The sequence below is a fragment of the Cynoglossus semilaevis genome, chromosome 4 (genome assembly GCF_000523025.1).
Source record: "Cynoglossus semilaevis isolate Cse_v1.0 chromosome 4, Cse_v1.0, whole genome shotgun sequence".
Taxonomy (NCBI): Eukaryota; Metazoa; Chordata; class Actinopteri; order Pleuronectiformes; family Cynoglossidae; genus Cynoglossus; species Cynoglossus semilaevis.
Genome location: NC_024310.1, coordinates 9,655,730 through 9,679,069, shown reverse-complemented (window position 1 = coordinate 9,679,069; position 23,340 = coordinate 9,655,730). Strand labels below are relative to the sequence as shown.

The 23,340-nt window shown below is 38.3% G+C and overlaps 1 protein-coding gene across 1 annotated transcript in view; it reads left to right on the top strand.

The window, feature by feature from the left end:
- Positions 1–23,340, top strand: part of LOC103377999 (FRAS1-related extracellular matrix protein 2) — a 61,181-nt gene that overhangs the window by 6,861 nt on the left and 30,980 nt on the right. Inside the window, exons 2-3 of the mRNA XM_008309030.3 lie at positions 1,048–1,137; positions 23,134–23,280. Coding sequence (XP_008307252.1) covers positions 1,048–1,137; positions 23,134–23,280 — 237 coding nt within the window. The remainder of the gene's footprint in view (positions 1–1,047; positions 1,138–23,133; positions 23,281–23,340) is intronic.

Genomic DNA, 23,340 nt, shown 5'->3' with positions numbered 1-23,340 from the left:
TGGTTATAAAGACATTTAAAAACTCAGCAAAGCTCAAAGATGAAGAAAAATGAAAAGGGAAAAAGAGAGCAGAAGGCCAAGTAATCTTTAAAAATATGATTAAAAGTTTCTCGCAGTTTTCTTTTTTTGAGAGACCAGAAAATGTCTGTGAAGGGCTTAGCTCAGCATCTGCCAACTTCATCAGAGTGAAGCCAATCTGACCCCAGCTACAGTTGATCAGGAAAGGTTTTGGTGAGAGGGCAGAAGTCACGACACTAGTGTTTATTTAAAGGAAACTGGGAGAATAACAAAGATGAACAATATCTTCTGTCAGAGATCACAGCTACAGTAAAAGATGATATGAATCCCAATAAGCTTAAATTTAAGCGAAAGAAAAGTTATAAAACAAAGTCATCATGTACTGTATACCAATTTTTAGAATTGTTGTTGTGAAGCATTGCTACAAAGATCTAGGGAAGCCAGTGGGACTGGGACTTTCACAGTGGTCCATCATTTGTCTCCAAAGCACTGAGCAGACTGATTGCAGACAACTAGCGGCTCTTGCTAATACAAATACAGTACCCCTGCATTATTAGACTTTAATCAAAGTCTGTAGGCAGTTATTATCATCACCAGGTCTTTGGTAAAGGAACAAAACTACTTGTATTTTTTGTTTGTTGTAATAAAAAAGCAGAAAGGCGATGAACGCTTTCTCTACATTCTGAATCCAGGCGACACAAGGATAGCACCCAGACTCCTGAGATAAAGATCCCAGTTTTCAGACCATTATTTATGTCCACTGTCATCGAGGAGCCTTATCAATATACAGAGCTAGGGTTCTTCTTTTAGAACCACATGAAACTGACACTGCATCACACTCATTTCAGTCAATCTCACAGCCTCAGTCTGGTTTTAATAGCACAGTCTCAGCTGTGAATATTGACCAAATCTGCCAGGAAGCTATTTACACCTCTTTTCCCAGTTCTTTTAAAAAAAAAAAAAAGCTAAACAACTGATTGTGATGCTTTGAAGCACCTGGTTATTTATGCTAATCAATATCTTTTTCAGCTGAAATTGATGACATGAGCGTCTGCTATGTTCTGACGGATGGTGACGATGCCACAAGTGACATTTTCTCTTTTTCCGTTGTGGATAATGGTAAGAAAATTCATTTAAATATTTTACATGTATTCTTTATGTAATTGCTTTTTGTTTGTTGACAACACTGCTCGCATTATCCATGTCCTTTTTGGCATGGGTTGAAAATATTTTCCAATGTACTTTTCAGTAAAAGGTAAATCTGTAGTAAAGCTCAGCCGTGTTAATGGCCTTGCTGTGTTGTTGATGCTGAACTGGCTGATGGGAGTTCAGAGGTCACTACATTGGATCATTTGACTCCATCTAACTTCTTTTTAATTCTCATGTCCTTTTTGTGAAGTCCACTAACCCCTCCAAAAATGTTGAAAAAGTCAAACTGAAACAATATTCAGTGTTTTCACGTATCTATTTCCAGTCTACTACATTGTAAACAAATTGAAATGGGAAGGTGAAAACCCAGCAGATTTGTTTCATTTGTTAAGCTAGCCCTTGACATACTCATGTATGTATAAGGAATTCTAACTGAATATCAGTCTCTACTGCCTGATGATATAGATGTTTTGATTCAGCTCTTCAGTGAAGGCTGAAATGTTAGATTTAACAACAGAAGAGGAGTTCTAATGTGTTCCATCACACTGCGATTTAATTTAGCAGAACTACAGTGGAATAATGTGTGTTTTGATAGGAAATTTTCATGAAACCAGTGACTTTCTACCTATTTCTGCCCGAGTGGGAAAGAAATCAGGCATGCAGTGAGTTCGGAGTACAGAAAATACATTATTTATATGCTGTGTTTCTGATGTGGGTTATATAAACACGAGAACTGCTGAAAATGTTTATTTCACAACACCTTTTTTGCGTATTACACTAAATATCGGAACGTTTGTGTGTATCCTTCCTTTCACTCTGGGGACCTCAGCCGTGACTGCTCATTATTGTTTTGTGTTCAGAGGATATCCTGGTGCGGAAAAGTGATGATTTCACAAGTGACTAATTAGTGGAGCCCTTTCTCTTAGAATGGAAATATATAATCAGGAGCAGTGAATGCACTGGGGCACTCACGACGGTGCTGTTAACTAGCTTCAGCAGCACGCACGACTGCGGGACCAGTGGTGATGAGTCCGTACAGTGGACATCTCCTAGTACCTGTATGGCCCTCGATACATGTGTTCTGTGTCATTTTTTTAATCAATATAATATTAATTCCTCACTTCACATGAATGATAGGTTAGTAATTATAAACGTACGAGACGTTGTATCAGAAGGTAAGAGTGGCAGTTCTTTACCAGAGCTGTTGGCAGATGTGTTATGTCCAATCATAGCACCTTTTATTAGAGTCTCTTTTATTGCTGTCTTAAGTGATTGTGTCTCTGTCACTTTTCCACCATTTTCTATATAGGGGAATGTACGACGGCATCTGTGCATCCAATAATAGTTGTTTTTCTGCCCTTTCTCAACCATTGTGTCAAGTGGAAACCAGGGATACATTCAGTGGACATGAGTTAAATACTTTATTACACTTTTGCTGCTTTAACTCTTGCTTTATTTTTCCGAGGATGTGTTGGTTCAGTTAAAATAAAGGTTCTCCTTTCTCTCCCTAAAATGGCTTTTTTTTTTTAAATTCATTAGATGAGAGGTGGAACAGAAAGCAACAGAGTTCAAGCAGTGCCTGAGGTTTCTGTTGAATTTCAAAGTGCTTGATGGAGGGTTTAACAATTTGCAGCGTTTTTTTTTTCTTTTGCAAAATAAAGCTGCTTAAGTAAAAAGCCTTTTTACAGCCGAGTAAACATTTCCAATTAAAGTTATTGTAAAACACACACAATTGCAAAACCCAAAAATATTTCTAGGGTTTTTGTAAGGTTGTAAAATTAGTATTAATACAGATGAAATACAAATTAGTGTTATTTGTTTGTTTGTTTGTTTTCTATTGAGGGGCAGCAGTGGTGCAGTAGCTCTGGTTCAGATTTCACCTATCCTCATTCATACATATATACAGTGTATACATATATATCTGGACTAGTTCTAAAAAATGGAAAGCCTGCCATTTACCTGTAGGTGTTCTTTGTATCCCTGTCTACATGCCTGCAGTATAGCTGTGGAATGTGAAACACTCCTGCATCATGCATTAAGATAACATGTTATACTGTTACATAAAGGCAATAAATACGTCCAATTATTATTTAGATAAATACAACCAAATAAAGTTAAAAAATTGTAATCACATGGGGGTTATATTAAAGAATCTGTGAACTAATTCAGTTCAGGTCATTTACCAGAAAAGATTAAAAAAAAACCTTAAAAGTGCTGAAAAAAGTCTGTGAACCCCGAAGAGAGAAATAAGAAACAGACAAAGAGAGAATCGTTAGAACACTTCCACTCTATTACTGGAATATATTTAAATTATCTTAGGGCCATCTGAACAGCTGGGTAAATACGACTCTAATATATGAACGACAAATAATGAGAAATAATTAAAAAAAAACAACAAAATGTGCAAAATTTAGACTCAATGCTAGTTTTATTTTATTTACTCTGTACTTCAAATGAGTACATCCTTTAAATATCTTGACAGCAGTGATCAGTACTCTTCTTCAGGATGGACTCCACACTCCATTTCAGACTGTGAGGCAGTCAGTGAGCTTTTTTTTTTTTTTTTTTTTTTTTTAAATAACATTTAAGCAGTACTGGTGGCTGACATAAATCCCCAGACGAAGCCTCCAGCTCTTTGAACAGTTGGGTAGAGCCGGAGCTGAATGGTGTACACTGGCACACAGCTGCACTCTGTCATGTTCCTCAGTAGAAAACATTCTCACTTCATTTTAAGTTCATTGGGAAATTTACCAAATCCTCTGGGGGTTTTGGGGTGAAAAGTTGTTTTGCATGTCACAGCTGCTGAGTGAGCTTTAGGAATTTTGTACAAGCAGCAGGAACGAGATGCAAATCGGTGCTTACGTTTTTATGCAAACGTACCGTATGCCCCTGCTGTTGATGGCTGATCAACGATTAAACGATCTTTAGTACGTATTCCTGCACGTGTGAGGAAGGCTACCTTCACGCTCCCTGTTGATTTCCAACCTGCTCTGGCTGCTATAGTACAAAGAGGACACATTGTGCAGGCAGTGTTGTCACTTTCCCAAATACAAGCAAAGGCCCATCTGAAAAAATCAGACTTTTTAGCCAACATTGGCTGGGTTGTCATCGTGAGGAGGGATTCACACAGAATATGTTGCTTTTGCATTTTAGGTGGCCAAATAAACTAATGAGGCTGTTTACCATTGTTCCTCAAAAACACGGGCAGTAGTTTGGTCTTTTTTTCCCCACCTCTGTCCTGTGGGATTTTACTGACTCACCTTTGAAATGACTGGCACTGTTCTGGAGAAATGTCAAACACAGTGTTTTTCACTGGAGCAGCAGCTGAACTCTGTCTATTCCTCTCTCTCACCAACTCACTTTTTTGAGTCGAGCTGCTGTATTTGGAGGAGAGATGACAGTTATACACTGTCTTTGAACAAATTAAATAATACATTTAATATATACTTTTTACAGTTTATCATGTGACAAAAGAGTCATTTTAGCTATTGAAATTGGACGCTTATTTAGGTCTTGTTAGAGACTAGATTAGACTGTAACATGGAGCTGAGGCTCAGTGTGTCTTGGCATCCATACATCAGCAACTTCAAATGTTGTTTAAACTGTGGAAAGTGAGCTCAAATTTAATTCTACGCTGGGTCTGACCTAATTCTGCCTCATTTTTGGCTGTTATTGCAAGCAGTGGCTGAAAAATATGACCTTGGCTTCATTTCCTGTCGACATATATACAGTATATATCTATATTTCTTGCCGATATAAGTATAAATGTATATATTTGCTTTGGATGTGAAAATAACTTTCACTGTGTAAACTTTGCTCGATAAAGTGAAAACACCAGATGGTCTTATCACTTCAAGGAAGAACTTGCCAATTAAGCTGCTTCCCAAACATACTTGTACGTTTTAATTAGTGTCGCAAAGCGTGTGACTCACACACAGCCACATTTGACTCTGCAATAATGGAGCAGACTTTGAATTAGAAGACAAATCGCACTAGATTTGCACTGACCACTGTCGTAAATATAGCGGATCTATATAATTATGGGTGATTTTCTGTGTCGTTGCCCTGTCACCGATGCCACTTAATATTTTATTTCAGGAAACTGCCACTGTGTGATGGCACAAAAATGAAATTACAGGGCTTTATTCTTCATCAGTGCTCAGGTTCTCTCGCTATTTGTTTTGCTCGTCAAGTGTGAACGGAAAATCACAGAGGAGTGAAACTATTTCAACTCATTTGCGTTGCAGAAACATCACACCTGGGCACTGACCAGTGGAGGTGGATGGGCTTTTAAAGCCTAATCACCTAGAAAGTGCCTCGTTCAGAACAAAATTGGAGTGAGTGAGTGTGTATTGAAGAGAGTGTGTAATTCTAAGTCAGTCAGTAATTGTTGCACTTTGGCAGACACCAGCTCTCCCCTCGTCTCCTGGGGATTCAGGCCCATTCAGGTGAGCTTACCTGAGCACACACAAAGGCCTGCATTCCCAGGCTGCTGTTTGTGGAGAGGAGCCCACCGTCTGCTTCAGCCCAGGTAGTCAGTCAGTGTTAAGATGTTTCCACTGACAGACACACACTGTTGTGGCCTTTGTTTACCATTCCAACCACTCTCGACCTAATACCCACACTGAAACTTGGAGACAAAAGGAGAGGTACCTGAATTCTGGTTTTCTATAATAATTATACAATGCGTTAAGCTAACTCTCGTGTTATTTAATTGATGTATTTGTGGGGCTTTTCACACTCAAATGAATCATGATTGATCATGATTAATTGAAAAGAAATCAACATTTCTAAATATGCCAAACAATGTTTATGTCTGTCTATTTCTGGACCAGAAAGTCACATACTGTAACACCAAGTAGTTTCCATGGGTGACAAATCAACATAATAAAATTATTCATTATTAAATTAGAACAATATGCAAAAGCTTAACTCTAAATTTCAACTTAATTTGGATCAATATGAGAGAGAGAACAATATTTCATCAATTCTGCTCAAATAATTGTCTTTTGTGACACCAGAGAAAGAGTTGTTCAATGTGTGTTTTTACATAACTAACCCGGCCTCTCTTTGAAAAAAGTTTAAACACCCTACTTGCAAAGTAAATCCACGGATCAAATTCCAGACGCAGGTAATTTTCCCTCACGCAGCATCCACTGGAACAAAGAGTTATCCTCCTCTACTGTTTCCAAAGTTTGTTCATGGTGTAAAAAGGGATTTTCTGTTTGTTTTTTCTCCTACAAGATAAGTTCAGTGTTAGCACCTCGACCTATTAAATCCCCCAAAGTCTTCCAGCCTGCAGTACCATCTGCTGTGTAAATCATGTACAACATCTATGTTATCAGTGTGTTATCACTTGTCAAGCTGAGTGCATACTTGAGTGCGTTCACCTTCTGACTAATCCCAGAGTAGGATTATCATTCTTCCTTTAGCGTGCTAGAGCTCAGCTAACGAAAGAGAAAACAAGCGCCGACCTGCCATTGTGAAGTTGGTATAGACAGTTTGTATCCCATAATATTCCCCATCACAGCCACACTGATGAATCTGCACAATCACTGCAGGTTTTCTAACCTGGTTGTAATGAAATTGGCACCTCCGTACATGTCCTCCTTCATTCTGGGGACTTTCATTGTGAATCATCAAATGCACGATTATTGTTGTAAATTCCAGCAAATTAAATCATATACGCAGGAACAGTTGGTGTGTGTTAAAGAGATTTCTAGAGTTTCACTGGTCGTCTGTGCTGCAGCTATTAATATGTCAGGGAGTGATGTTATTGTTTTGGAATTTTTATATGATGAAATGTTAAGGAGTTTAAATTACAGAGCTATTCTGGGAACAGCTGCTTCACCAAGGAATGGGAAACTTAATTGTAAAAAGGATTTAGGTTAATTATCTTAGATGGAGAGTTGATCACTGGTCTCTACTGTCCTAATTTGAAGACTTCAGGTTGTGATACTCTCCCCAGTTTGCTTTATGATGTTCATTACACTACGTGATGCAGTTTCAGTTGTTTAGTTGTTGTTTTTTTCCTTTTTGTCCAGTGAAGAGAAATGGAATGTTGTCACCATCACTTTGAAGGAAGTACAGGTTTTGTTGTTAGTGACAGATTTCCATTGTTTAAACTGTTGCTTAACATAAAATAATTCTCTACAATAGTTTGAGTTGTATAGATTTTTGAATTGAGTATGAATGGATTTGTAGCTGGCTTCCAAAATACATTATCCCCTTTTGATTGGCTGCTGATTGTTCAAATAGCACTGTAATAGCAACGACTAATAGACTGCTGCTATCATTACAAGCTAAAATAAGATAATAATAATAAAAAAATCCTGAACATCTAAAAGAAAAAAATGAACACAAAATAGTTTAAACTGGATTTAATGTTTAATGGCCATTATAGTGATCAGAGGTTCCACGGACTTTGTCTTCAGTCTTTATGCCTGCCCTGATTTAAAGAAAAATATATATATATATATTCAATCAGAGTTTCTTCAGACTCTTACTCTCAAATTTAATTACACTTGTGAAAAAATACGCCTTCTGTGACCATGAGTGTGTAGGAGACGGATAAGGATTTCAAAGAGTATTATCACTATTCAGAAGGTTTTAAATGATGTAGTGCATGTACAAGTGTGGATTTAATATATTAACTATAAAGTGCAAAAGCATATAACCTTTGATTTATAACACTCTGTCACCTTTTTGGAAAACCAAGGGGAAACCTATTAATGGTCTTTCTCCTCTGAGTTAATATGCTGCTGAAGTATAGATGTGTAACTCTGGTTCATAATGCCAGGGCAAATTCCCAAAAGTATAGAAAGCCCAGGTCTAGGCTTGTTCCCTGGATGATATGTGTCGTCATAGTTGCCTTAGGATATCAGTCTACCAGAACTGAGGTTGTTGAAGCAGTGATTCTGTAGAAAATGCCCTCCTTTGTGGACCGCCTGCACACACTGAACTTAGTATTTAGGACATATAGAGTTCCCATTAATCCCTGTAACTAAAACTTGCCGGCAGACCTTCATCCTGCCGAAGGTTTAACATGAAACAAAAATTTAAAAAAAGTTATAGACATTTTATGTAAGTCCTTCTATAAATTACAGTAAGACGGCAGTGCAGTGGTTACTGTAAGAAGCCTAACAAAAGCTTGGTTCATTCAGAAATAAATGAGGAGCAGTGTGCAGTTTCTACAATTTGGCAGTAATATTGTTTACACTACATTCACAGTTTGACTCCTCCGCCTCTTAAATACTCTTTTTCTGTCATGCTGGTCTTTGTTTGAACATTTATAGTTGACACCAGAGATTACTGACAAATTTTAATGCACAATCATACACACAATCACACATCTATCCATCTGAGGGACGGCTGCGACACTACAGTATAATCACAGATGAGGCTGGCACTGATGAACTAGAGGCATTATGATGCTCAGCATGAGCTCATTTTAAACTGCACACTGGTTTACCTCTGCTCTTACGGTGGCATCTCACCATTAAGGTGTTGTCATTGGCCAGGAATAAAAGCAGCCACAAAAAAATTTTATTTGTCAGGTAAAGAAATCTATTTACAGCCTTTTTTCTTTTTTCCTTTACACAGCTACAAACACAGTAGCCGTGGGACGAGCTGAGCTCCCATCGAATAAAAGTGGCTGATGAATTCTTTTGGGGATTGAATGTGTGGATAAAGCCTCAGCACCTTAACACAATCCTCCTACATGAGGGTACTCTGAGAGGCAGGATGTGGGAATTTATCCAGATAAGGAGTGGGAGGGAAGATCGGTTTGAGTAGATGAAAGATACAAGTGCTCTGTCGGTTCCATTACTGATGGAGGCTAAGGCACCGAGCTGCTTCCTGTGGTCTGTAGTGATAACATGGATGTGCTGATTTCATTAATCTCTCCAAACACAACCTCTGCTGACAGGCAGTGGCGGTTGGCTGTTGCAGGTGAGACCTCGGGGCACTGGCGAATAGGATTTTTTTTTTTTTTGCCCCAGTAACAGTGAACAGAAACACAGTTTTTTTTTCATTTCTATAAGGATATATTATGGGCTCACAATGTATGGGATTTTTTTTTCTTTTTCAAATTACAAAAACATTCCTTTCTTAAAGGAGGTGTTTCCCCTGCAGCCATCTAAAGTGCATGTTTGAAAAGTCAGGACTTTTTTTTTTTTAGAGGAAATTGGTTTTCAGTTCCACTTTTCAACAGAGCTGTCAACAAGTGACACTTAAGTCAGGTGAGAACACGTCTTTTGTCTTAAAACATAGGTCACCCCCCTTGTAAATCAGTGAGAAGAGCTGACAACTGTCTACGTTCATCTTTTAAAATACAAGACAAGAGAAAAAAAATAAAAATCTTCTAGAACATCCAGGGCTCAGATCAACCTTACTTTATAAAAAAAATATATATTTTGGTTTTCCATGACTTGGGCTCACAGTGAAGAGTAACATATTGTAACATAGTGTGAAGGTGGAAACAAAGACGGTCACTAGTAACTGCACATCAACCAATCAGGTTTTACACTTTTAAATCTTTTAAATCGTTTTCCAAATATCTGCCATTAAGGCCAAACACAAAACCTTTTCTGGTCCAAAGTAAACTGTGTTTCATTCCAAACAGGAGTTCCTCCTGAGGTTTTGGACACGTGCAGGATGGTTGGCCAACATCATTTTTAAAGGGCATTCTTTATGGATGTCAAAACAAACTGCAGGTGCACAGTCTGTGTTTGGTTCAGGTTTATCTGCTTTGACTTTTAGCTCCCTGCTTCTTCGAATGCAATATTTCACTCGATGTTTTGAAAATGTAACATGTCGTCTCCAGTGCCTTCGTTAAAACCTCTGCTTTTTTTCCCTTCTTACTTGTCTGTTTTGCTTCTGTGTTTTGCCATGGATTTGACGAGCGTTGAATGGTGCTGACACTGATAGCATCATTTTAATGGTCAGGTTTTCGACCGGTTCTGGAGTTTATGACACATTCAATCTAACAATAATAGGTCTACTTTGTCAATCACTGCAGTATTTCTATTCAGAATGCATCTTGGATTTAAGAGGCGAAAAATGAATCTCTGAATAACATTTTATATTCCTCCAATTATAAATCACTTTTTGTAACATTTACAGCTCTTTTATAGTAAAGGCATTAAACGTTTAAGTCATTTTTGTTTTTCATTTAAGGGGTTTTAATGAAATGTTACAATTTTCCTTAAAAGTTATCTTCTTTTAACATACCTGTCCATAACAAGAAAACTGGCATCTGTTCTGGTGCAGGTTAATCTCAAGTCCATGAAATGTGGGAAGATAATAACAACACCACATCCTTGCTCTCTTTCATGAACACAGACTAGCACACTTATCTTTAACATGCAGGCCTGCACATTTTCGACTTGAAAGCTTCTTTTCACCAGTCCTTAACAAAGAGACCAAGAGTCATTTAACACTTTTAAGGAATAAGGATTTCAGCTTTTCAGACTGCTCTCAGGCCAAGAACATTTTCTGCATGTGAGGATTTGCCAGTAACAACTGTGAAATGCAGCTGTAACATGTTCGGAAAAGAAACCAGCTCGGAGAATAGACCTGACAAACACCCAGCCCTATTAGTATGGAGCTCATGAGTGTGTGGGACTAGGATGGGGTTTTTATATTCCATGGCCTCACACTGCTGCTTTCAGCAAACAGTCCACTATTATTCGGTCTGACAAGAGAGCAAACACGGTGCATTCAGGGGTCAAGAAAAAGCACTCCCCCTCCCTTCTTTGTGGCGCCCCTTCAGCCAGTGTCCCTGTGCTTCTTTGTTTCCTCACGCATTTTCACACTTGTTCTTGTTTCCTCTTGTTAGTTCAATGCCTCTCTTCTCTGTAGTCACCAGCGGCGGTGAAGAGTTAACACACATGTAATACCCTCGGTAACATTGTACGACCTGTACGTGTACCTGCGGTTGAGCCAGATCTTGAAGCTAAGCTTGTTTTGAAGCCTGAATACAGAAAAAATGACGCTGTTTTTAATTGGTTTGAATATGTTAGGTTTGGATTTACTGCTGGGTCACATGACCTGTTATCAACTCTGAATCATATTACTTTTGACTTAAGTGAACACATTTATTTCTCTTGCCTTCACCTGTGTTTTTTTAACTGACTTTAACTGAAAATATCTGTTTAGCAGCAATTTGTTTTCTTTTAGCTGTTTTTGTTTCTAACTGAAAGAGCTGCATTCAGATCGTCTTCTGTGTTTTACTATATTTGTTGTTTTTTTTAATAATTTTAATAGTTTGGGTATTTTTTTTTTTTATTTCTTTTATGGAATATTGGGTTTTGCTTCTCTTTATCCTTTATTTGGCAAATATTCACCCACTAAGACTAACCTTCTTTTTTTGTGAACTATTAATTCACTATATCTCTGGTCAGCCGCTGACTGCAGGCGTTTTACTACCCCTATTCTGAGATTCCAAAGCAACTTTACAAACTTTTGGCCTCACGTTTTAAATCAAGTGACAAAGTAGAAACACCTAAATTACATTGACCTTTATCAGCATATGCCGTCGACGTCCCCCCCCCTCCCCCATAGCTGCTAATTCAGCCTTTTATTATTATGTCCTTTTCTATCGGGATTTCAGGCTGTGCCTCTCCAAACCCTGTGACTGAGTGTTAATTAGGACACTAGAGACCGCATCCCTCCTTCACAAATGCCTTTCAAGGGCATTCAGAAAATACATGGTCTGACCCTCACCTGCACAATCCTAATAAGCCAAGCTGCCAGCAACCACCTTTGTACGATATTTTGGTTAAGCTCCAAAACTCAAGGTCGGGTAATTGATTTATGTACTTTCCCACACACACGGCTGCTGGGATATTAGACGTTTCTCTTCTTTAATTTTCATCTGTAAAACAACACCTGCGATCCTTATGATAAGCAAGGTCAGGAAACCAAAGATCTCTCACCCTGAAAAGAAATCATCTGATTTTCCAAACAAGGTCTATTGAAACTTATGATCTTAGAGCTTAAAGGAAGTCCTAGAATATCTTGTACCTACCAGTCTCTGAACAGTCTGCCTCCCAGTCTGGTTCAGCCCAGAGTCCTGACGTCAAGTGCCCGGCAGGACACACCATTTCCCCCCAAAGATGAAAATCAGCAGTCTGCAACCGAACAAATCTTTTAGAACTGAGCATCCATGTTACTCATGTGCTAATCCTCAGGGACATATTTTGTTTCAAATAATGTTTCCAGGCGAAGCTAACAGGATTATACCCAAAAGCCCAGGATTTCTAAGTGCATGTAATACCAGTAATTGTGGACACAGAGAAATGCTGTCCACATTTTTTTGAGACTGGTTTATGTGTACGTTTACATATTGTTTCAATTTATCATTTTCACCAGATTATTTTTTTTTAATTTATTTAAAGAACATAATGATCTTTTCAGGCAAACTAATCTCATGTAGTCTTAGTTTGCCTGAAAAGATTTCAGGCAAACTAATCTCATGTAGTCTTGTTTTGGAGGAGACGACAAATGACATAACGTGGCGATGTGTGAGGACGCTGGAGCGTGAAGCATGTCTCTCAGGACAGCAGTGACCTTTCCTAACAATTGCATTGTACAGTATTTCCTCTGCCATGTTTCTGTCCTGGGCCACAAATAAAGGAGCCCCATCTGAAATAAGAGCTTTGGAAATTCCTCTCTGGGAATTAAAAAGAATTCCCAGGAGGGGGAGGGCCTTTAACTTAGTGCCCACAAGAGACGGTGGGAGTTTGCACAACAACCTCTAACAACATTTTTAAATCAAACGCACAAAAAATGTGGAGGAAGCAGAGAGTTTTTCTTTCTTCCTTAAAATGTTTCTTGATAAAGATAGCTTGAAGGACAGCTTTTAAAAAGTGCACCAAAGGTCCTCCTTTGATTCAAAGAATGCACATTGAAATCATGAACTAAAAGGCTGAGAGCTTTCTGCTTTAACGTAAGTAGTTGTTGGTAAACCGTGCTGCCTTGTCCTTGTCCTTGTCCCTGTCCCTGTTATATAAACCAGCTCTGTGTTGATCCATAGACTGTAGGGTTTTTTATGCCTGTTTTATTGCCTTTATATTAATGTATTTTTTTTTCTACACCCATGTCTGACTGCCTCAAAACCTCTTGAGGAGGGGAAATATTTCAACCATAACATGTAAACATCATTCCAAAGATTAGATAGGTTCAACTTCTGGCCAAGGGGCCAACTGCAGCACCTGAATAAATGTGTGACCCGCATCTTGATAAAACGTAGTCACTCCTTGTCAACTAATAGAATAACTTCCTTGGCAAAGATTAATCGAGTCTTATCTTACAGCTAATTCTTAGCTGAACTTTATCTCTGAATTACTTTATTCAGGTTTGGAGAAAACTCATCTTTCTGTCAATCCAAACTGCTTACAGTAGAATGAAAAACCCGTAGACTAAACCTAAAAACTACTACTTCCTAATGCAGTGTAAACAGTGGCCAACACACGAGTATGCTTAGTGTTTCTTCATTTGTTGTAACCTGATCTCTCAGGTTTTTTTCCTGCTTTTTCAACTTGATTGGTTTGTCACAGAGTAGTGTCCATACTTTTATGGCTTTTTGGGGCTACTTTTAAAATAACCAGACTACATTAAATATGTCAGTTATATTGTTATTGTATAAAAAATGATACACTTGAATATACATTATGATTAATGATTATACATGTCCGCACTTGAATATACATTATATATGGGGGGACTTTGAAAAACTGAATGCAACCTTGTGGCACAATATTTACAAACGAGCTGCCTGTGCTGCCGTAGGGATCTGTTTTTGTGCAGTCCTGTTATTGAGTTGTTTGTAAGTTATTCTGGGGGAAGTTTCACACTTCAGTGGTACGTTGGCAAACAATTAAGTATCAATCAAGGAAAAGATCATTTTGGTGTTTTATTTACCAGACGTTCTACAGCCGTATTTATAATATCTTTCATATATTATTTTGGTAAAGTTTAGCTACTTGTGATTGAACTCAAAGTGAGTTTGTGACTTACTCCTTTTCTTTCTTTCTTTCTGTGCTTTAGCCTTAAAACTTTTTTTTTCATAGAGCCTATGAGCCCTAATATTGGAGCAATAACTTGTATTTCTCTGAACCATTTTGAAAAATGCAGTGAATTTCGAGCATAAAACTTGGCACAAAGTAATATGTGTAAAATGGAAATGGAAATCGACTGCCCAGAATATTGCAGCACGGCTGAGTGAATATTTTTCTTTTCTGATATTCCACATTGAAAAGTTGAAAACTCAGTTACTCAGTGAACTTATTTCTGTAGTCATAGTCAGGCTCAGAAGCTAAAGGACTTTACCTGCTGGGAGAAAAGCCTTCCGTGCTTTCAGCCCTGCGTGGCTTAAAACATGACCCAGCACTTTTGTCTGGAAATCCTTTGGCCTATTTTTTTCAGGCTCCTCGAAGTGGCCGCTGTGTCAGAGGTGACAGCAGCTAGAATGGACCCTGTGGAGGGTCCGGATTTACAACCGAGCAGTCATTCGAATGCCAGTGCTGGGAGAAAAGGGTTTAGTGCCTGTGAAATCTTAACAGTTCTAAATCTTTCAAGACAACACTAACTCCCCACTCATTACTGCCTATACAAGGCTCCGAGTGATAAGTCTTTGTTTTTATCTGCTGTCTGCGTTCATACCGTCATTGGGATTATCAAATCCTTTCTCGCTAATTAAAGAAGTGGAGAGAATGCTGCTATGCTTTGGTTTACATTATGAAATTTAAAGAGAAGTAATTTAACAGAGATTATATATAGCTGCAATGAAGGGAAATGGCCACTGTTCATCACATAAACGAATCTATATATTTTCATTAGAAGTTGAATTAAACATTGATTTTCTTTTTTTCTCTGACTTAGGTCAGTGTGAAACTGCTTCACATTTCTAAATGAACCTGCGATTTGAGGATCCTAGAGGCAAACCTGCCGCAACAATAATTTAAAGTTGATTAAATTAGAGTATCACGCCCAAAGAACATTTCCAAGATGCCACAATCTTTATCATCTACTTCAATAAAAAACAAAATAAATAAGAAAGGTTGTTTTTTTTTTTATAAGACTGCAGGGCTTAGAATTTTATGTTCATCCTGATGAGAGAATGTCTTGCCACAGTTTTTTAAAAGCTTAGGTTCAAATTGAATGATTACAACAAATGTTTTTTTTTGTTTTTTCAAACGTGCTCCTTTGCAGTGTGTCTACGAGACAATTCTGGGCAAAACCCTGCCCTATCTGTCACTGTCATCTCTTCTACACTTTGCTCATAACAAATATCTTTCAAGGTCAGGTAAAAACATTCATCTTATCAATCCCAAAACTTCAAATATCTTCAGCCACAATTATTTTTTTCCAACGAGGTCACTTTGCAAAACTTCTTCAATCCTCCTGCTGTTCACCCCGGTTCTCACATACAGTATACAGTATTCTTGTTTTGATATTCAGGACTATTTTTCCAGTACTGTGTGTTTTATTTTTCACAATATGTTTCTGTATATTATGTTCCTGCTGTGGCCTCCCGGTCATGTTCACAACTGAGAACTGGTTCTCAAATATTTAAGCTAAAATAAAGTAAATGATATAAAAATATGTTATAACTACTTCCTCTCTGCAGTTGTGCGGGGGTTGATAGCTGATTGGAGATGGATGAAAGGTTCAAAGCCTGGAAAGGTCTCCAGGTCATGTGCCCACACATACAGTAGAGACATACTGTATGGTGAATACTGACCTTCCAATTAGAGAACCTCTATGGCAAGCCCACATTCTGCTGTCAAAAAGCAGGAAGAAGAACAGAACCGTCTTTTAGAACGATCTGGATAATTACAATTCAATTATAACACACTGCGACCTCAAGGGAACTCTTTCTATAATTGTTGTTTTCTTTTAATTACCCAGTGAAATAGTTGCCACAAGTTGGTTCTATAAAACAAAGTTCAAGCTTAAATGAGTTTCCATAGAAACATGTTGTTGTCAGGCAAGGTTCACTTTCAAAGTGATATTAATAGTACAGATAAAGAGAATAATGTACACACGATAAATGAACCACGCTAGGATTCAACTGAAAAACAACCCACGCTCATTTCTCGTAGACCAAGGGGTTATTTAGTCTTTGCAACCCACATAGGCTGTCACAGAGGGCGCCATTAGGCATATGTGGTTCCTCTGGGGTTCGTATCCGGGACCCTCTGCGTGTAAGGCAGTTGTACTAACTACTTCACTATGGAACCGGGAATGTTGTTCCTATTCCTCAAATTTTCTGACCCCTCCAAGTGCCTCTTGAAAACCACTGTTCTAGTCCAGTGTCCTCTGGTCAGCGTGTCGTTGAAAGACCTTTTGAATAAGCTCAATAGTTTGGTAACATAAACAAACATGACCCACTTCAATGTATGAATCAGGAGAACTATCTTTTCCGCCTTAATAGAGTGACCAATAAAGAGTCTCAGTTTTTGAGTGCTTTTCCCAGGAATTTGCCCTTTAGCCATCTGTGCACCATTAAGCTGCATGAACTCCTTTTTTGAAATTCACAAAATAACCCACATTATTGTTAACATCTTGCATGAAAAAATAATGTGAGATTAAACTGCTTACAAAATGCTTCTCGTGCAAAGCAGGCAGATTGATTGGTTTATGCACTTTCAAGCTCTGGGATGTGTGGTTTGCCGCTCAAGATCAACATGTTTACAAATAACAGGCTAAAATCTCGGCGCACTCATTACTCAGTTCTGAGGACCAGAGATTGTTGTTTGATTAAGAATTAAAGGCTTTGAAATATTGTGTAGTCGTTATGAGTAATTCTCCAGTACAGGCTCTTGCAGCGCCCGGTGCAGGTGTAAAACGTACCGACTCAGCAGTTTGTTATCTACATTATTAAATACTTTTTTCTTTCTGAAGTATGGGGGGATTTTTTTCACAAGAATAAATGAGCAGTTTCTAACAGAGGCAGGGCTTTGATTCAAGGCCCCGTGTTTATTATGGTGAAAAACATTCAATTAATATTTAACAGTATTTATTTAACCATACAAACATGTAGTCGTGTATTTACTGTGGTTTTGAGCTGCTCTGCTCTCTTTATTGTGTTGCTGCAAGGGGTTTAAATTATTAGATTAGTTTTATATGCTATACGTTTATAACCTATGATCCACATTTAAGATGGAGTAATATATCATTTTTACAGGCCAGTAGAACTGCCTGTTTGTGATGCTGCCCTGTGCTTGTAGTTCTTTCTCTTTTCTCTGAGAAATGTCTGGCTGTGTCTAGTAGAATCATTTTTACTTCTTTTTTTTATTTTAAGTCTACCTGCTAGGTGGCAGTGATGCAACTTAAGGCTCATAAAACAGTGTGATGCAGGATAAATTAAGTAGGTGGAGTAATGCAACTTAAGGCTCATAAAACATTGTGATGCAGGATAAATTAAGTAGGTGGCAGCAGGTGCTGAGCAAATTAGAATCCAATTTTCTTCAATCATTTTGAGACGCTAAGTGAAAATTTAGTTTTTAATTTAGTGCAAGGGGTTGAATGTGGGTGAAAAAAACAAACAAAAACAAACCTGCAAACAAATGCTAATCTGATGTTTTAATTAAGGTAAATGCTTTTATTTACTGTAAGTTTAGATTTTCATGTCCTTTAACTGTGATCATTTAATACATGCCTTTACAGCATTGTCCATTCTGTTTGTTGTTGTATTTGTGGACTTTACAGTAAGGCCTAGTAATGAATAAGAGTTGAGTCGTCCCCCCCCCCCCCCAAAAAAAAAAAAAAAATCATTATCAGTGGATTTACAGTTGAAGTCATTACTAAACTACAATCTAAAATATAAGAGCAGCATAGATTTACTCTGTCTGTGTATTGTATTACACAGCATGTTACTAAGAGCAGCATAGATTTACTCTGTGTATTGTATTACACAGCATGTTAGTGTTGGAAACTGTCCCAATAAATTTTCCAGTCAATGTTTAACAATATTTTTAGCTTCATTGTGTCAGCTAGACTGGATTTACTGGCTAGCCCCAAATTATCCTGACTAATCATAGTGGTGCTGGCACTGTGGGCGAAGCCCGACTGGCTGTCTGCGAGGCTGAATGAACAGATCAGGGTTCCATGGGGGCAGTGTGGCCCCACAATGTTATGTGGCAACCAAATAAGGGCTGTCTGCCTCATCTGTGCGAGGAGACAGAAGCACTTAGCGGACATTGTCCTGCCTCTCACATTTTTGGCCTCTCTCGAAAGGCTCCCGTCCCTCATCGAACATCCAATGTGCGAGTGCACAATGAGCTACATGATGAATTTAGTGCCGAGAGATGGTTGATACGTAGCCAACTATGTCCAACCCTTGCCAACATGTCAGAGCTCAAACAGGAAGTTCTTTATTCTTACTGTACATTACAGTAAAGTAAAGTTTAGGGTCTAAACTTACTAGTTTATCAAATAGTTTTTTCTTCTTTTTTTGGACAATGTGACTCACTTTCATCTTTTTGATCAAACTCCTTTATCCTATTTATAAAACTTGGATCAAGACGCTAATAATTCTTTTATTTTCCACACATCTGAAGTAAGAACATTTTCGAATGTTTCCACTAAATTCGCAAAGAACCATTTCTTCAAAATGAAATCCATAGCTGTTGGTGTCTTTTAAAATTAAAGCTGTACTTGACATGAACAGTGTAGAACATACAGTGCCATGTTTTCTCCAAATAATTACGTCACCTCAACTGTTTTCCTATTATTGTTAAGAGAAGGACCGTTTGGTGTTTTTCTTACACCAAACTGCCCTGTGCAATAGACTTCAACATAGTAAAGTAGACACTGACGTTGTTCACTGAATTCTTTTTCAGCACTGGTTAAGAATTAACTCTGGTGTTTTCCTGGGAGCCTCTTTGAAGTGGACTCACTTCAACGTTTGCTTATCTTAATTAGAACAAAATCTGTGGGAGTGAAGTGGTCTCCTGGAAAAGAGCGCTTCTACTCCCAGCTCCCTGAACGCCACAGTGCTCCTTAACTCAATATTTACTCAAGAGATAGTGTGGGGACTGCGTGTGCTGTTGTATCTACACTGTGTCTGGAAAGATTTGTTTTTTGTTTGTGTCTTTCTGAGGTTGGAACGTGCAGCTTTGGGATGTATTATTGCTCTCAGACCATGTTGAATAAATCGTGGTGTCCGACAATATTGTCCAACCGATATTATCAGTTTTTCCTCTGATAATAATAATGCAATGCTTCGGTTTCGCCCAAATGATGTGACCTAAAAATACTTTTGAAACGTAAGTGGAAGTTTCACACCCAGTTTCCGAGTTTGCTGTCAGCTCTGGCTTCAGTCAGCGTTTGTTAAAAAAAAGGACCCAGGTCAAAACAGTAACCTCACCATTTCCTTTGTGTCATGAGGTTATGAGATTAGTCCGGGGTCCTGAATTAAAGGGTGTCAAGCTTTATTTGCCCATTTTCTTTGAATAGGAGTGGCACGTTGTAGACAGTTTGAACTGCAACATTGTCACTGTCGTTTAGAGTTTACTGCCTTCTACGACCGGCTTTAGAGACGACCCAATTTTCCGAGGCTGCACTGCAATTTAAGGAAACACCACAGAATAGAGAAGACACCGGCAGTCTGTAATACTATTTAGTATTGGGTTTAATTTGGTCAAAGACCCCAGGGTTTACCCCATTTTTTAAAGCGTAAAGCAGGTCGGTGTTGTTGGTTCTCAGCAGGTCCAGGGTCTCGTTAGGCCCTGACATGAAGGTGTGAGAGATTTTATTAATCAGAAAATAGCAATATCTTCTTATGTCTCTGGCTCATATGCACATTGATTTTTGTTGCTCACTTTGAGATCAAGTGCCTGGTACCAACATGGAGAGCTGGTGAGAATAATTGCCGAGGCCTTTTGTGTTTTTGTGGCTGGAGGACAGGCTGCTTCATGACTCTCAGATGAACATGCTGCTGGCTTTAATCCACATGTAGTTGGGAGGTCTGGCTTTACAAGAGTAATGCAGAATAATAATAATAATAATAATAACCCTATACTGTGGTAGACCTCAAGAATGTTTGAATTATCAAATTTATCACTTCAGATATTTTAATATTTATATTTTTTATATTTTAAAGGTAAAGACATTTTTTGTGTATGTGTTTGCCATGATTAGCTTAACAAAGTATATGACAATATATTCCTAATAAGTTTATTTGGTTATTAAATATTTATTATCCATAGTAACACTAAGATAAAGTAGCTGTTACTCAAATGTACTTAAGAAACCTCACCTAAACGGACACGCCCAGAAGGCAGTAGCTATCGTTCTTTCTCACATTCTTTCTTATGCTTCTAGAGGGAGTCCAAGTGTAGCAAGTAGCACCTGCACCGTAGGTTGAGAACCAATATAGTCTATATAGTTCCAATTATAGTCTAGCCAATCCTTTAATAGGCCTTGTTATTAAATTGTTGATACGTTATTTAGGTTATTTTGTCTCTGACACATCTCTTGGTCTTTTGTTGTGTATTTTCAGTGGTCAAATCCTGATAAATATGTAAAAGAACTCTCATGTTAGTTTCAAAGATAAGTGGTTTAGAGATCCAGAACATGTCGTGCTCTCCTTTGGCTTCTTGTACATGTATGATGATTAGCTTAATGACAGTCCTCGCCACTTCTATCCAGCAGCAGCAGGAACTTGGGTACCGCTGGGTAAAATCTGACTCCTAAGAAGCAGTCAAGCTCCTCCGGCTCCCGACAACTTTCCTTTGAAATAATTAGCTCCCTTTTTGCTCCTTGAGAGGAGGTATGATTGTTGGTACATTGAAAAAAAAAATCAAAGGCTGTCTGGAGGATGGATTCAAAAGTATTGACTTGGCTGAGGGAATAAGAATTGCACAGCTTCTACTTTCTCATGGTTGTATTAGTTTGACATTTTATACTTGTTTTTTTTTTCTGCAGGGGCCAGAGGGTTGTGGTTGTCTTCCCTGAGGAGGGGGAGTTACATACTGTCAATTGTCTGCACTGGTTGCACCAGTACAGCACTGCCAATCCTCATTTTTAACAAAACCAAAAAAAAAAATCACTTTAATTCTTAGAGGACTTGCTATATTTATTGACTTTGCTGAGCAGCAGTTGACCTGGAGAAAATGGCTGAATTGAGGCTGCTTTCCCCTGAGCGTCATATCTGGGGGTTAGTGGTGGATTGAGGTGCAGCACAGGAATACAGAACATTCATATACAACATGTTACAACTTTGCATGGACACAACTGTGAGTTGCATTGCAACACCAGGTTTGTTTGTTTGTTTTTTTTATTTACTTTTTTACACTGAAAATACAAAAGTAAACATAAGTACATATGTCACTCACCAACGCTAACACGTTGGTAACATCATTATCTAGGACATAAAAACATCAGACGAGTCTGACTGACGCGTGGGAGCCATAATGAACAGCAAAAAGTGAAAACAACAAAAAAACAACACAAATGAAAGAAAGTGAATGTAGCACAGTCCAATGTATGGCGTACAACCCCAGATTGTAAACAAAACTCGCCAACTAGTTTCTGTGCAAAATCTGTTTCAACTCTGTACTTTGGAACGATAGAAAACTTTATTACTTAGCTTATTGGAAATGGTGACCTTACCACAAAACGCCATGGGTCGAGGACGTGGTAACCTGAGAACCCTCTGTGATGGCACTGGGCAGTATCCCTGCAGATACACTCATTTGCTGCCTATGATTTATGCAATTGTTTACCGTTATTGTTACTGCCAATTATTTGAAGATGACATGTTGTGATCGTTGTTGTTGGGATCCTCCTGGATTTAATGTTTCTAATGATGTTGGACTTTCCCATCAACATTCAGTATTTAAACTATCGATTTGGACAATATATTTACCGCCTTCTTTCTCACTGTAATGTAGTATCCCTTTGGGGCTGTGGACAAGGAGGTAGAACGAGCCATTCTCTCACCAGACGGTCGGAGGTTTGAAACTCCATATCGTTCAGCCTTAGTGCTGAATCAATTTTAGAAGAGCTCTGTTTAAATACTGACTGCTACTGTTCTGTTTCCAGAACCATTTGAGATCATCAGTTCTTCAGTCCTGTGTTGTCATTATGTTTGTGTCATGTGAGGATTTAATGGATTTGAACAGACCGTCTGGATTTAGTAGATGGTATTAGCAAGTACTGTAGTAGAGCTGTTGTTACACGGTACCTTTCCAGTCCATGCTGTTGCCTGTGTGTTATTGTCGGCCAGTGCATTGTTACCTTGCAGTCTTTGGGTTGTGTGTAGATGCTGCTTTTCTCCTTCCTGACCTGGGCTGACCTGATTTTATTTCCAGCACTACCTGAAGGCTGAGGCTACTGAGAGGTGTAATCTTTGATCATACTGTATGTAGTTTTATTTGATGTCATCCAGAAGTGAATTTCAAAAGGCCCAGAGTTCTTAGTATGCTTCCCAGTTCCTGTCAAGATCACAAAACCAGGTTTTGTCTTTTTTTTTTATTTTTATCCCTGATCTCTAAGACTTTGTACTGATATTTTTGTCTTACATTTATTATTTTGTCACAAGTGAATATTTACTTAAACTGTGGGTTTGTGTGTTTGGTTGTAACTTTAAGTGTTTTTTTTTTATTCATGTGTGACTCAGTGTGAACATCTAAGGATGTTTTGTTCACGTCTGTGCATTTGATGTCTGTGTGTGGCTATGAGTGATTGTGTAACGTCTTTTTTTGGGTCACATTATGGCAGCTGTGCCTTCTAGGTCTGTAATTTTAGTCTTTGATTTCAACATCAAAAAACATAGAATGGAATTTTCCCAGTTCTGTGTAAAAACACTGTTATCTTTATGAGAAACAGGAAAATTACAGTGCAGGAACTGTACTTTAGCACACCTACTGGGTGAAGTCAGAGCTTAAAAAAATGTAAGGATTTAGTCTTTTAGGCACTTCACTGAACCAACTACCTCTTTTGTGTTGTCTACAGGAGGAAACTGGCTGAAGAACCAGCAGTTCCGATTGAACTGGGCGTGGATATCTTTGGAGAAGGAAAGCTACGTTGTTGATGAAGAGGTCAAGTACCTGGAGGTGGTGCTGAGACGTCGAGGCTATCTGGGGGAAACATCGTTTGTCAGTAAGGAAATAACTACAAACTGCATATCTTAAGCCACCTTCATTACCAGTTATACGTACC